The sequence below is a fragment of the Phycodurus eques genome, chromosome 23 (assembly GCF_024500275.1).
Source record: "Phycodurus eques isolate BA_2022a chromosome 23, UOR_Pequ_1.1, whole genome shotgun sequence".
Taxonomy (NCBI): Eukaryota; Metazoa; Chordata; class Actinopteri; order Syngnathiformes; family Syngnathidae; genus Phycodurus; species Phycodurus eques.
In genome coordinates this window covers 2,467,743-2,481,004 of record NC_084547.1, presented here as the reverse complement: position 1 = coordinate 2,481,004, position 13,262 = coordinate 2,467,743, and the positions used below count along the sequence as shown (strand labels likewise).

Below are 13,262 nucleotides of genomic sequence, written 5' to 3'. Positions count from 1 at the left end.
GCCTACGATTTTACTTTACGACCTTACTTACTAATACTTTTACCTGCTTACCTTACATGCTACCTTTATTTAAAATTGTACACAAGTATCTGTACTCATACCTCAGTACAGACTCGAACGTGAATACTTTTGCTAGTTCTGCGATAAACAGATTCGCAAGAGCGTGATTTGACGTTTTTGACCAACGAAATGATTCGAGAGTTGAATCAGTACTTCTACTTACGTACCCTCTACTTTTTTTTATTTTATTGTATTTATTTTTTTTACACACGCATGTGTGCTTGTACTTCAGTCCAGATCGGTGTGTGAGTACTATTCTTTTAAATTTATTATTTATTTTTGGGGGTGGGGGGCCTTCTCTGGTTGGCCCGCTGCTTGTCAGTATGCAGTCACGTGGTATAACACGGACGGCCATGTTTCCGAAACACAAACAACAAGACGAGCAAGGCAGCACACACTCATACAACACACACAGACACTGATGCGACCGTTGGAGGAAGGCGAGGAAGAACAAAAAAAATACGACATTGAGCACAGAGCACGGCTTCCCGGGATTGTGTCGATTGGATGCGTTCGCAAGTGTTCGGAGCGAGCAATGCGTGCCGAAGCTCGGCTGTAGGCGACGCGGCCCGTTCTGGTGGTTGGGCTTCGAAACAAGCGAAGGTAAGCGAGCCCGTAGCGGCGCTGCCCGGGTGGTGGTTCCTCTTCGCTAGCTAGCGGGCTAATAAGTGTTAGCCGCCGAGCTCGCGTCGCGGGTGCCTTTTATTTTATTTATTGTTTGTAATCAATCGACGCGGTTTGTTGTTTTCGCCCCTTGCTCGCCCTCGCCGTTGGACTTTGCGCCATTGCCGAGCGAGTAGTGGACGAGCAGGCCCCGAGGAGTCACTCCGCCCCCCTTTCCGCCATCACAGCTCGCTGGTGTCATTTGAACCTCCCGAGGCCTCCTCGGCCGTCGACGCCGAGCAAATGCGCGAGCTTCGGTGCTGCTAGCTTTTACGTACGCCACACAAATGTGATGAAAACGTTGCCTTCGATGTGGTTCTGACACCCGCCCACACAAAGCAAACAAAAACTAAAATAAAATCAATAAAAAATAGCTTCCCAAGACCAAACAAATGTGGATTGCATGAGTCCGCGCGAGGTATTTGGTGGATGCTATTGCTAGCTGTTTATTTCCCCGCATTAATTTGAACATTTTCAGCCTTTTAAAAAAAATATATATTTTATTTTTATTTTTTTATGAACAGTGAGGTGCACTCTGGAGGTATTTTGGCTTTTAACGCCGTGTTTTGAAGTCAAAAGTACTTTCGAGATCAAACGCGATTCAAAACAAATGCCGTGTCCAAAGGACAATACTGGCGAGATGTAAAATTATTTTTTATTTGGTCATTATTGTTTTTTTGATAATGTTGTTGTTGTTTTCTAGTTATGTAAAACAAAAAATGATTTCCACCTCATTTTTAAAATATATATATCTATATATATATATAGATATATATATATAGATATAGATATATATGCATACAATTCATCATGATTCAGTTACTGGTTTGGTCAGAAAATAAGGAAAAAATGTTGATCATTGTTTTCCAAAGTTAAAGCTAATGTTTAAAATGTTTTATTTTGATGAAACACAAAGATAAGCAGTCTGCTTTAATGAAAGATGACAGAAATCAGGTTAGCATTTCTTTACAAGATAATTTAAAAAGTAATGAAACAACAATATACAAGGGGGGGGGGGGACAGGTTTAAACATCAGAACTTGTATTGTTATTAACAGACATCTTTCAATTTAAAATCCTGGTCAATTTCATACTTTTTCATCAACATGGGTCTGTTGTCATTTTTGTATTTATTTTTTATTTTTTTCAAATTACTAACCAATCTAAAGTGTTGAAAATAGCTTTAGAAGTTCCACAATACAATGTTTAATATCTCATTCTTATTTGAATTTTCTGAAAACGAATTGTTTTGGAGATTTGACGATATGTACTTCCGAACACACTGTCCAACCACGATAATCAGTCTTTACAGTGCTGTTCTCACTCTTCAAAAAAGGTAAAAAAAAAACAAACAAACAAACAAAAAAACCGAGTACGTTGTATTAAAATGACCATAAGAAAAAGGTCAATTGGCTTGAAATCATACAATTGTGTAATTAAGCAATATGATGGTTGTGTTAACGAAGTGATGCGAACAATGTTAGAATTCCCCGTGCTTGTTGTAGTTTGGATAAAGTGGAGCATGTTGAATGTTTGTTTTGTTGCCATCGCATTTAAATGTTTTATTTTGAAAATTATTTCAAAGCAGAAAGTAGCTGCACTCCATCAAGAGGACTGCAGATTTCTCTCGTAATTTAAATTGAATTCTCGTGTTTCTTCATCTGTGTGAAGGCTGCAACTTTCGCTCTCTCCTGGATATAGTTTACGTGTATAATGAACGTGTATATTTTCCTTAGCGCAATGCAGTTTAACAAGCTGCCTTCCGCTTTGCCGTCTTTAAAATTTTACATCACTGCAATACAAAAGCGAAAACAATTCAGATCAGATTTGGGTGTGTTTATCAGTGTGTTTTTATTTTATTTTTTTCCCCCCCAGTGGCGCAGAGGAAAGGAAGACAGGAAGTCACGGCATTACCTGCATGGTCTGCGCCAGTCCACATTTTAGTCGGAGCGAGCGAGAAAGGCGCCAAGAAAAAGGGAAGGGAAGGAAAGGAGAGAGCAAACGGAGAAGAGGAGTGCGGGTCGCGTCTGCTCTTGGCAGCTGTTCCAGCAGCCTGTTGTTATTGTTATAATTTTTTGTTGTTGTTGTCGGCTGTGACTTTTCAAATGTTCCTGTGTTTCCTTTTTTGACGAACCGGTTCAGGTTATGACCTTAAATGTGAGATCTAACTGCTGTAAAAATTAAACAACAAAAATATAGTGAGAGTCCAGGAGAGAGGGTGGGTGGGGGGAGTACTCGCAATTACTATATATATTTTTTTGTTCCGTTGATAATTTCCAAAGTACCATTTTTTTTTTCTTTTTTTCTTTTCAATGTTTTACAACCTTAATCGGCTGTGAGTAGCAGGAGCTTCCATTCTCCAATCTGTCGTCAAAGCCTTTTCTTCACCAAGCACGGACTGATAACCTGGTACCCCTCAAGCACCAACAACTGGCAGCTATTCTTGTGGATGTTTTTTTTTTGGGTTTTTGTTTGATTGTTTTGAGGAGGGGGCGCCCTGTGACCACAGTTTAAGCACCACTCAGCCTTCTAGTCACCCAAGCCTAACTTAACCTAGCCAGCTCTAGCCTGGTCCTGCCCAGTCCAGCCTGCTCCGATATCTCTGGACAGGGTAAGCTTGTCCATACCAGAGAAATGCATCAACCCAAAATGTCTGCTCACTAAGAATGCATTTGCTTCCCAGATACTGACTTCTGTGCGGACGTGAGGAATATGACTGCTGAGACTCTCAACTTCGGCCCAGAATGGTGAGAAACTGCGCAGTTTTGACAACACCTTTGCACTCTGCAACCGCAATCATAAATTTGATCTTAAAATAACGTTTGTCAATCAGAAAGGAGTCTCATTATCCTCCATGCCACTTCTGAGTGTTGCATTGAGGCTTCTGTGTTGTTGTTTTTTGCGGTGTAAAGAACAATGGATGCTTTGTTCATCCCAAAAGAAATTCAAGTTGAATTAAGGATTGATTTCAAGTCATCACTGAGGCATCGTCACTTCCATTTCCTCCCTCGTCCTCCTGGCCAGTGGATGTTTGCGTAGCGATTAATGGGAGGTGTTGCCCGCTGTTTGGTCACACTCCATTTCCAACAGGCCGCGACTGCCGCTAACGTTCCTGGTTCACGGCCAGACGGGGAGAATATTTCTCTCTCTCAGCACATCTGCAGCTGCTTGCCTCTCACTCTGGTCCTCGTTCCTCCCATCTTTTTTCTTTTTTTCTTTCAATGGCACGGTCATCATCATTTCGAGGGGTGGGGGGGGGGTGAAATTGAATGAATTTCTAATGTCTGAGAGAAAAAATGCAGTGAACTCAACGCGCCTTATGTTCACACTTATTTTTGATATACGACAGACAGATACATCATTAATCTTGAGATGTTGTTGTTGTTGTTGTTGTTGTTTTTTTCCCTCCAATGGGTTTTGCCGCATTCTCCCTAGTGGCCGTCGTGGTGCTCTCTCTTTCTCTCGCTCCGTAGCGCTCCCGCTAACACCCGCCTCCTCTGAGAGGTACATATGGTTTAGATGTGAGCCTGTGAGTCAATAACGCTCCACTGAGAGGCAAGTGAATGGCGCCATTGTTCAGCTCGCAGCTTTGGAAGCTGGTCCTCCTTGGAACAGCTTCTTCTTTTCTTTTTTTTTTTTTTTTTTTTTTTTTGTCCAATTGGAAAGCTACTTTATAGGAAGCCGACTTCATTCAGTGTGGGCGCGACAGTTGATTTGTTACAGACTGGGAAGTCAGTGATGTTTCTAGTTGGATGCATGCTATTATATATAATATATATATGTATATATATATATATTTCTTTTTTGTGGGGGGTGGGGTATTCAGATGAAAATGATTGCAGTTACATAATAGTACTCTCCCTTGTGCGCACAGCAGAAGTCGGTAGAAAAATTCTCGAGTTACAGATCAGTGAAAAATGAAGTTATAGCTGTGTATGCTAACATTTAGGTGTGCTCATCCCATCCAGGCTCCGTGCACTGTCCAGTGGGGGGAGTGTGACGTCCCCCCCTCCCTCCCCCGCCATGCCAAAGTACAAGCTGGCCGACTACCGCTACGGCCGAGAGGAGATGTTAGCACTTTATATCAAAGACAACAAGGTTGGTTGCGCCACGCATAGCTGTGTCACGGTAATGCACCATTGATGTTGCGGGCAGCCTGCTTTTCATTGGTTAGAGGCAGGCGTGTTCCCTGAAGGCGCCGTTGTTGTTTATCGTAGGTCCCGGAGGACATGCAGGATAAGGAATTTGCTGCTATTCTCCAAGATGAGCCCATGCAGCCGCTGGCACTGGTGCCTCTCACTGAGGAGGAGCAGGTCAGCCTCTTAACACAAACTGCAGCGACACACCAAGGGTGAGCGTTTCCATTGGCTGCCATTCCTCACATTCCTCCCCATGCACGCTCTTCCCACTTTCCCCCTCGCAGAGGAACTTCTCCATGTCTGTGAATAGCGTGGCTGTACTCCGGCTCATGGGAAAGGGGGCGGGCGGAGCCTCCCCGGCCGGAGCGGTCCGAGGACGAGGCGCCGCACGAGGCAGCAGGGGTACGGAAAAGTAGAGAATGACTTCAGATAGTACAAAACACTCTTTATTAATAGACTTGCACAACAATAATTAAAAAAAAAAAAAATGCTATCCAAAGCGTTTGACTGAAACTGCAATGGCTACGCGGTAGCTATTTGGGGAAATAGTAAAGTGTTCATGGTAGAGGTCACTTCCTCTTAACCTCCTTTTGTGCAGCCACACATGCCTCAGTGTGCATGTGCGTGTGTTTGTGTGTGAATAGGCCGGGGCCGCGGCGAAGGTGGATTCTACCAAAGAAGTATTGAAGATGCTGAGGTTGGTTTCGGTCGAAGCTCCAGAGAGATACATCGTAGCCAGAGCTGGGACGACCGGTAAGGAAGTCACCGAGCACACTTTTATTCCCCCCATCTTTGTCTCCAAGGAGGTTAATGGAAGTAGGGTTGCAAGATTTCTTTCTAAAACAACCACATTTCTTGCTGAGTTGTGGTACCTTAACTTATGAGTGTCCCAACTTGCAATTTTTTTTCAGTTTCGAATCGTTGCCTGGTTGTTTTTCTTGCATGTGCGAATTTTAAGCCACGAGCATGCTTCGGATATGACATTAGAGTGAAGTGGGGGCGGGGGGTGCAGCCATTTAGGTAAGGTAATGCCCTCACACGTGTGGGCAAGGAGCGCTATCTGTTTTGCATGGATGGGTGCTTATGGCAAAACAAAATGTGTATGCTTGAATGTGATGCTTTTCCATGAAATTGTCCTCAATTCCCATAGGCTCCCCTCGTTTCCAATTACGAGTACTGTAATTTCTTGTGTATAATGCGCATTCCCCCCAAAAATTGTCAAGTCAACAGTGCGCATTATGCAAAGGTATAGGGGGAAATGGGGGGGAAAAACTTTCGCATTTTATAAATGTATGCCGCCATGTAGTGGTTATGAAAAAGCTGTACACTTTCACTCTAATATGCCACCGCCACCTAGTGGTTATAAAAAAGGTGGAGCCTACATTTTCATTCTAATATGACGGGGGTGACTGCATATATGTACAGTTGTGCTCATAAGTTTACATACCGTGGCAGAATTTGTGAAAGTTTTTTTTTTTTTTTTTTTAATAAATGACTGAACAACAATACAATTAAATGTGTTTCCCCTGGTCCTTCATGTTTTCTTGTATTTGTAGAATTGTACCAACTTACAAATTCTGCCTGGGTAATCAAACAAATGAGCACAATTGTCTGTTTTCTCATTTACTAAATAAAAGCAGGGCTCTGAATTTCAAAATAAGAGCAAGTAAATAAAACAAGTATTACGTGTTGAAATAAAGTGCTTAACTTCAGAATAATTATTTTTAAAATACTAACAATATACAGAATGCTTAGTTTTGATCATATGGGTAGAAGCAAAATCATGTATTGTAAAAATGCATGACACATAGGTAGAAGGGTTTTCCAGAATTTTGAGTTAAATTTTGGGTTTGGTGTATTATACATGGGTGCGCATTATACTCGAGAAATGACGGTATTTACGAAATGTTCACCCCTTTGCAACCATATTAACGAGCCATTGCTTTACTTTTTTCCCCCTCTACAATGTTTGAATGCCACTTAAGAGGTGAGCGTCGATTTGAGAAGCCGTTGCGACGGGAGGGGGGCCGTCCCGGCTTTGAGGAGTCTGCGGGCGCCGGGGAGCTCCGGGAGGAAAGAGTACACAAGGGCTGACAGCGATAACTGGCGCACCCTTCGGGAAGAGCAGGAGGGGGAAGACGCCGAGCCGGGAAGCAATTGGAGAGTCGCTGGACCCCGCAGGGACGGTATGAGAGAGAAAAACACTCTGCTTTTGTTCATTAAGTCAAGCAAGTTCTGATGGAGAGCTTCATGAGGTTCAAGCTTGACTTGCGTCTCACTGGCGGGTGCTTTGTCAGATGGCGGTCCCCGCTCAGCAGGCTGGCGGGATCACGGCTGTCCAGGGGAGAGTCGCCGTCGCAAGTTCGATTTTGACTTCGGCGGCTCCGAGAACCAGAGCAGTGGCCGCCGGCGTGCCGGCAGCGAGGGGCCGGAGGACGACAGGGACGGCCTGCCTGAGTGGTGTATGGACGAGGAGGATGGCGGCATGGGAACGTTTGACTCGTCAGGCGCGTTCATGCCTCTGAAGGTGAGGCTCGGCCAATGGACTGTGTGCCTTTCAAATTCATTCAGTACAATTTTCTGTTCCTGTCTCGTTGTCTATAAACGTACTCTTCAAACTATTTTTCATTTCCTGTGGGCATCATCTCTCAGAAGGGTGGCAAGGAGACAATCCTGGAAGAGGAGTTGGACTTCAAGGGCATTGAAGAGGAGGAAGAAGAGGCGAGTCTTCCTGATGTGGAGCGGAACAGTGGTGATGGAGACAAAGACAAGGGTTCGAAGCTTCATTCCAGTGATCTGTTGCACAGATTGGCTGCACCTCATTGCTTGGATTTAACCCGCCGTTGATGACTTTTCTTGCCTTCCTTCACAGAGAGTAAGGAAGCCACGTCAGCTGCAGTCGACGTGGAGGCAAAGCCAGCGCCGCCTTCCTCCTCCCCGCCTGCCCGTTGTGCTCCTCCATCCCTGGAGCCCCAGCCAAGCAACAGCGCGCCAACAGTGGACAGCACTCAACTGAACAACAACCACCCTTTAAAGGATAGTAGCCCTCCAAGTGAAGGTACGCGGCCACTGTATCTCTTGACTTTCTCGCATGCAGCCTTGCTCATCGAATCTCAGGCCAGTGCGAGTGGCTCATGTTGACATTTTGGATCGATGTCCCATACGTTTAGCCGCACCTATTGAATATCTTGTTGAATGAAACAGCTGCTCTATTGAACTAAAACTGAAGAAGGAAAAGTGAGCCCCATTGCTTTTATTTGTGTCAGATGTGGCTCTGGTTGTAGGATCCAAGACCCAGGTGAACCCAAACACTGCCTCCTCCTCAGCGCTGCCTCCACCACCCCCATCTTCTGCTGCTCCCCTCCTCCCCCTGTCCGGGGTAGGAGACACTGAGGATGATGAGGGCATGAAACATCTGCAACAGGTATGTTATCTTAACTGAACATAACCGAAAATACACTGAATTATGAAAGGGGGCGGGGGGGGACCTTGAGAACAAGCGCACCATAATTAGCCTTTTCAAATATTATAGCCTCACTAATGGAATCAACAGCAAGCTGCTTTTTATTTAGCCACACTAGTAATAATTTCTCTAACTCTATAATTTTAGCTCCGTGCTTCGTTAAAACAGTCACTCCTTTTGGCCGACGCAAACTGCGTGGCGAGATCAGACACATGAACACCATTCTCATAGTTAGCTATTATTTCCGTCATTGTTTACGCTGCACTCGAGAAAGCACAACTCAGCATTGCGCCTGGCTGGCGAGGCTAAGAAAAAACAAAAAAGAAGCAAGATTTAACTGTATATTATTGTGATGAATTGAAGTACATTTACATACACTGCCTAATAATGTGTTTCCAATCATTAAAAAAACAAAACATAAGAGTAGCAGACATGGCTCTTCAATTTCTCCAACTTTCTTCTGGCATAGTTCCATGAGGAGCTAAATTGGTATTTTGTGTGTACCTATTTAGGAGGCAGAGAAGATGGTGGCGTCACTCCAGGACACCTCTTTAGAAGAAGAGTGTTTTACGCAGGCTCTGCAGCAGGAGAGCAGGAACACCGCAGCCGCTCTGCCTCTGTCGCACGAGGCCGCCATGAAGTGGTTCTACAAGGACCCACAGGGAGAGATTCAGGGTATTCCTTTGGATGTGGACTAGTGCAGGGACTTACTTGGTCAGAAATGGTAATATCATAAATAAACAATCTCGCTGTATCTGCAACCCCCCCCACACCAGGTCCATTTACCACCGTGGAGATGTGCGAGTGGTTCCAAGCTGGCTACTTCACCATGACCCTCCTGGTCAAGCGGGGCTGCGACGAGGGCTTCCAACCCCTGGGCGATGTCATCAAGATGTGGGGCCGCGTGCCTTTCGCCCCGGGGCCCTCCCCGCCGCCCCTGCTGGTGAGACAGCCACCACCAACGCAGCGCCCGCAGCCCACCCGGGGGCCCGCCGGGACTGTGAGTCAGAGCTCAGCCAACATAGACGATGGGAAGGGGTGGATGCAGAAGGGAGGGAAGATGGATAGACAGGCCACGGTAATAGAGTTTCGCATTCTAAGGATTAACGGACGTCTGTGCATGCAGAAAAGACGTTTTCATCAGTGTTTGTGGTTAGAGATGTTGGATTTCTTGTTTGTCAAGGCACGCTACGAACTTCGTATGTCGTATGTCTCCCTCTCAGGGAAACCTGGACCAGGAGCGTCTGAAAAAACAGCAGGAGCTGGCAGCGGCAGCTCTTTATCAGCAGCTCCAACAGCAGCAGTTATTCCAGCTCATTAACCGGTGTGTACGCCCCACTCCCACCGTGCAGTTGCGCAGGACCGCTGCTTCCGTGTCGGTTGCGTTGGTCACTCAGCCTTTGCCTTGTAAATTGTAGGTGCAGTGAGCAGGGTATGATGCCTTCGATGAACAGGTCGATGTCAGTGCCAGATACAGGGTCCATGTGGGACATGCATACCTCAGCTTCACAGCCGTCAGGTGCGGTCTCATCTGCGAGCAGGGGATAAAAATACATAAATGGCGATGATGCTGTGCTTAAATATGCCCTTCTTGTTACGTCCACGTAGGTGGTGAAGCCAGTCTTTGGGACATAACAATGAATCCTTCTACTCAGGGTCCAACTCTGGAACAGCTTCAAAAGGTTTGTTCTGATTTGTGTTTTTGTTTGTTTGTTTGTTTTGCTGCAGAGTTTTTAATGTCTTCCATCCAGCTGCAGCAGGAGAGGCGAGATGCTGAACTCAGGGCAAAGCGGGAGGAGGAGGAGCAACGGAAGCGGAGGGAGGAGAAGAGGAGGCAACAGGAGGTACAAAAGCGAAGGGAGGATGAGGAGCTCTTCAGACGGAAGCAGGTGACAAGAAATGTTCTATTAGCCCCCTTTGTTCATGGTTTATAGCCGTAACGCGTTTGCTGTGGCGTCCTTGTCGTCACCAGCAGGAGCTGATCATGAAGCTACTGCAGCAGTCCCCCCAGCAGCAGGGGCCGGTGGCAGGCAGCTCCGGGTGGAGTGGGGCTTCTTCCTCTGGGCTCTCGAAAACGGGGAAGTCCCAAACTCTGTCTCTGCTGGAGATGCAGCAGGAGACCGAAAGGCTCCTGAAGCAGCAGCAGCAACAACAGAGAGCCCAGCAGCAGAGGGAGAGGGTAGGCACCTGAAACTATCATTCCTTTTATTTCTATGCATGCGAGTGTGGTTCCATAGTCCTTTCTGAACCTAAATGACAAAACGGAACACTTTTATTGGATGAAGCTCCAAACTGTCGACTAAAAAGGGGGGGTGTTCAGACGCCACATGTGAAGTCAAGACGGACAGAAACAAGGGCAAACTTTTGAGCAGGAGACAACGAGGTGCAAATATCAATCGATTAATCAACACCTACGTAATCGATTAGCAAGTTAATCGACAACAGTTTGAATTAATAGATTAGAGACCTTGTTTGTTTTAAAAGTGTCCAAATCCTTGGAGCTTCATCCTCTCATTGTGTTAAAATAAGACATTTGCAAACATCTGCTTTTACTTTGGGAAAACAATGATCCACATTTTTGCGGCTCAAACCAGTAACAATCATAATTAGTTTTTGCATTTTCTGTACTGTCAATTTGAAATAATGTGCTGTTTTTGAATGAAGGGGTGGCAATTAAAAAGGTTTTTACATCCTAGTTGTCTATTAATCAAAAACAGGTCAGATGAATTGTTTAGTCCAATAATTATTAGTCGACTCATTTGTGCTCCATTTATGAAACCCGGGAGTTGTCAGAACCGTACAAAGAGCAGTTGTGATCATTCTGAGCCCGACCATTACTGACGATTGGGTTGCCCTATATGGGCGAAGATTATTCTACGTTTGGAAACGTGAAGATTTAATGTTCTTTTTCGTCTCGCGATTTGCAGCACTCTGGCATGTCGATGGGGGGGAGTTCCTCCATGGGAAGCCAGTGGATGGACAGCGTGGGCATCTGGGGAGGGCCTGGGGGCATGGAGGGAAAAGGCGGAAGCGGCGGCATGGGCATGTGGGAAGAGGCCGTGAAGAACCAGGCCGGCCTGCGCGGCAACGGCAACAACAACCTGGGCTTAAAGAACAGTCGCAGCAGCCCTTCACTCAGGTTGTATGTTGCGCTCGCGGTGCTTTTGTCGCTGTGATGTTCGACTCGTCTCGCCGTGGTTCTAAGCCGTGTCTGTGGCGCCCCCCAGTGAGCAGTACATGATGCGTCGGAAGCGGACGGATGAGGAGGATAAGCTGCTGAAGCTGTTGCAGGGCATGAAGCCCCAGGATGGCTTCACCACCTGGTGTGAGCAGATGCTGCACGCACTCAACACCTCTGCCAGCAACTCCTCTTCTCTGGATGGTTAGACTGCCCCCCCCCCCCCCCCCCCCCCCCCCCCGCACGCACACACACACTCTTTGGATAAAAGAAGATTGTAACGTTTTGGTCATATTGCCACAGTTGCTACAATTGTGGCCTACCTGAAGGAGGTGGAGTCTCCCTATGCAGTGTTGGAGTTCATCCGGTCCTACCTGGGGGACACAGTGGAAGCCAAAGAGTTCGCCAAACAATTTCTGGAGCGACGTGCCAAACAGAAAGCCAACCAACAGAGACAGCAGCAGCAGGTAAACTTTGGCAAGTGTGAGGAGCAACAAATGAGCTTTGCTGCCATGGTCGCACACGTGAAATGCGGTTATTCCTTCTGATTTCAGCTATCAAAGGAAGTGGCTGGCCTGAACATGAACTTCCCTCTGCAGGTAAACCTGGATGCTGACACAAAGCGCTTTACCAATTACAGTACTTTTTTCGAGTTCCGCCGAGTCAACAGTTTAAACGCCAAGGTCGAGGTACGTTTCGTCAGTACGCTTATAAACGTTGCGCACCTGCGCTCTTTGCACAGGACTCGATGCGAGGCATGAACGCAAGCGCCCTGCAGTCCATGTTCCAGGCCGGCCACATGGGCAAGACTGGTCTCTATGACAACCAAGGAGGGAAAATGAAAAAGAAACAGCCCATGATGCTGCACTCTGATCCCAGCATCTTAGGTACGTCATCTCACAGCTCCACTTCTCCTTCCCTCTTTCTGGGAAGTCGTTCTCAAAATGGGGCCCGGGGAGCCTTCGGAAGTGTGTAAGCAAAAAATGATACAATAAATTATGTCAGATCATTAAAAAAAAAAAAAGTGCATACAAACAAATGGTGACCGGAGCACCAATGAAATAATAATGATCCAATGACCCCTCTTTACATTAGCTTGTGGATTATAAAACATTCTGATATGTTTGCGATGTATTATCACATAATAATATTATCACGCTCCTCGTGGAATTTGCACTCCTCTCTCCCTTTTGACGCTTGATTCCTGCTTCCCTGTGCCTTCTGCCCCTGCCTGCAGGCTACTCATTCCACAGTACGGCCGAGTGTCTGAGCCTGAATGAGATGGAGATGGTGGAGGATTACTGATGTGACGCAGCGCAGCAGCAATAGCTACCTGAGGCCTTCTTTGTCTTTTTAATCAGACAAACCTGATGACGAATGTGCACTGCGAGGGGAACCCGGGGGGTGGGGACTGTAAGCGGGGGCGGCCGAACGGGGGGGTACGAGGTGGCCGGGGTTGTGGCTGCCGCTCCTCACACGGTTGGGACAAAAAAAGGGGCTCCCTGCTGCACCACTTGAGCAGGGGCAACAGGGGGGTGGGGTGTGCGTTTCAAAGAAACATGGGTATCCTCTGGCACTCAACATTTTAAGCACCTTATACTGAACTAATGCACTTTATCGAGATGGGATTTGAATATTTCTTTTCGTCTGTATGTTTGCGTGTGTGCGGGTGTTTGCGTGCGTGCTCAGAATCAAGTGTGCACGCGGTATGTGTGCATCACAACTGGAAGTGTTAACACGGGCGGGGGTCTTTGGGTGGG

The 13,262-nt window shown here is 46.4% G+C and overlaps 1 protein-coding gene across 1 annotated transcript; it reads left to right on the top strand.

Annotated features, from left to right (window-relative positions):
* Nucleotides 1-409: 409 nt before the first annotated feature.
* On the top strand, nucleotides 410-13,244 carry gigyf1a (GRB10 interacting GYF protein 1a). The gene is given in 26 exon segments (XM_061669437.1): nucleotides 410-663; nucleotides 2,598-3,333; nucleotides 3,406-3,469; nucleotides 4,691-4,820; nucleotides 4,940-5,035; nucleotides 5,146-5,263; nucleotides 5,506-5,614; nucleotides 6,847-6,931; nucleotides 6,933-7,047; nucleotides 7,159-7,388; nucleotides 7,514-7,634; nucleotides 7,734-7,919; nucleotides 8,128-8,285; nucleotides 8,837-8,999; nucleotides 9,101-9,402; nucleotides 9,548-9,648; nucleotides 9,743-9,843; nucleotides 9,933-10,006; nucleotides 10,076-10,213; nucleotides 10,297-10,503; nucleotides 11,252-11,466; nucleotides 11,552-11,706; nucleotides 11,806-11,969; nucleotides 12,057-12,101; nucleotides 12,245-12,389; nucleotides 12,740-13,244. Coding segments are annotated over 24 exon segments (3,261 nt in total). The 5' UTR covers nucleotides 410-663; nucleotides 2,598-3,333; nucleotides 3,406-3,434; the 3' UTR covers nucleotides 12,808-13,244.
* Nucleotides 13,245-13,262: the final 18 nt, after the last annotated feature.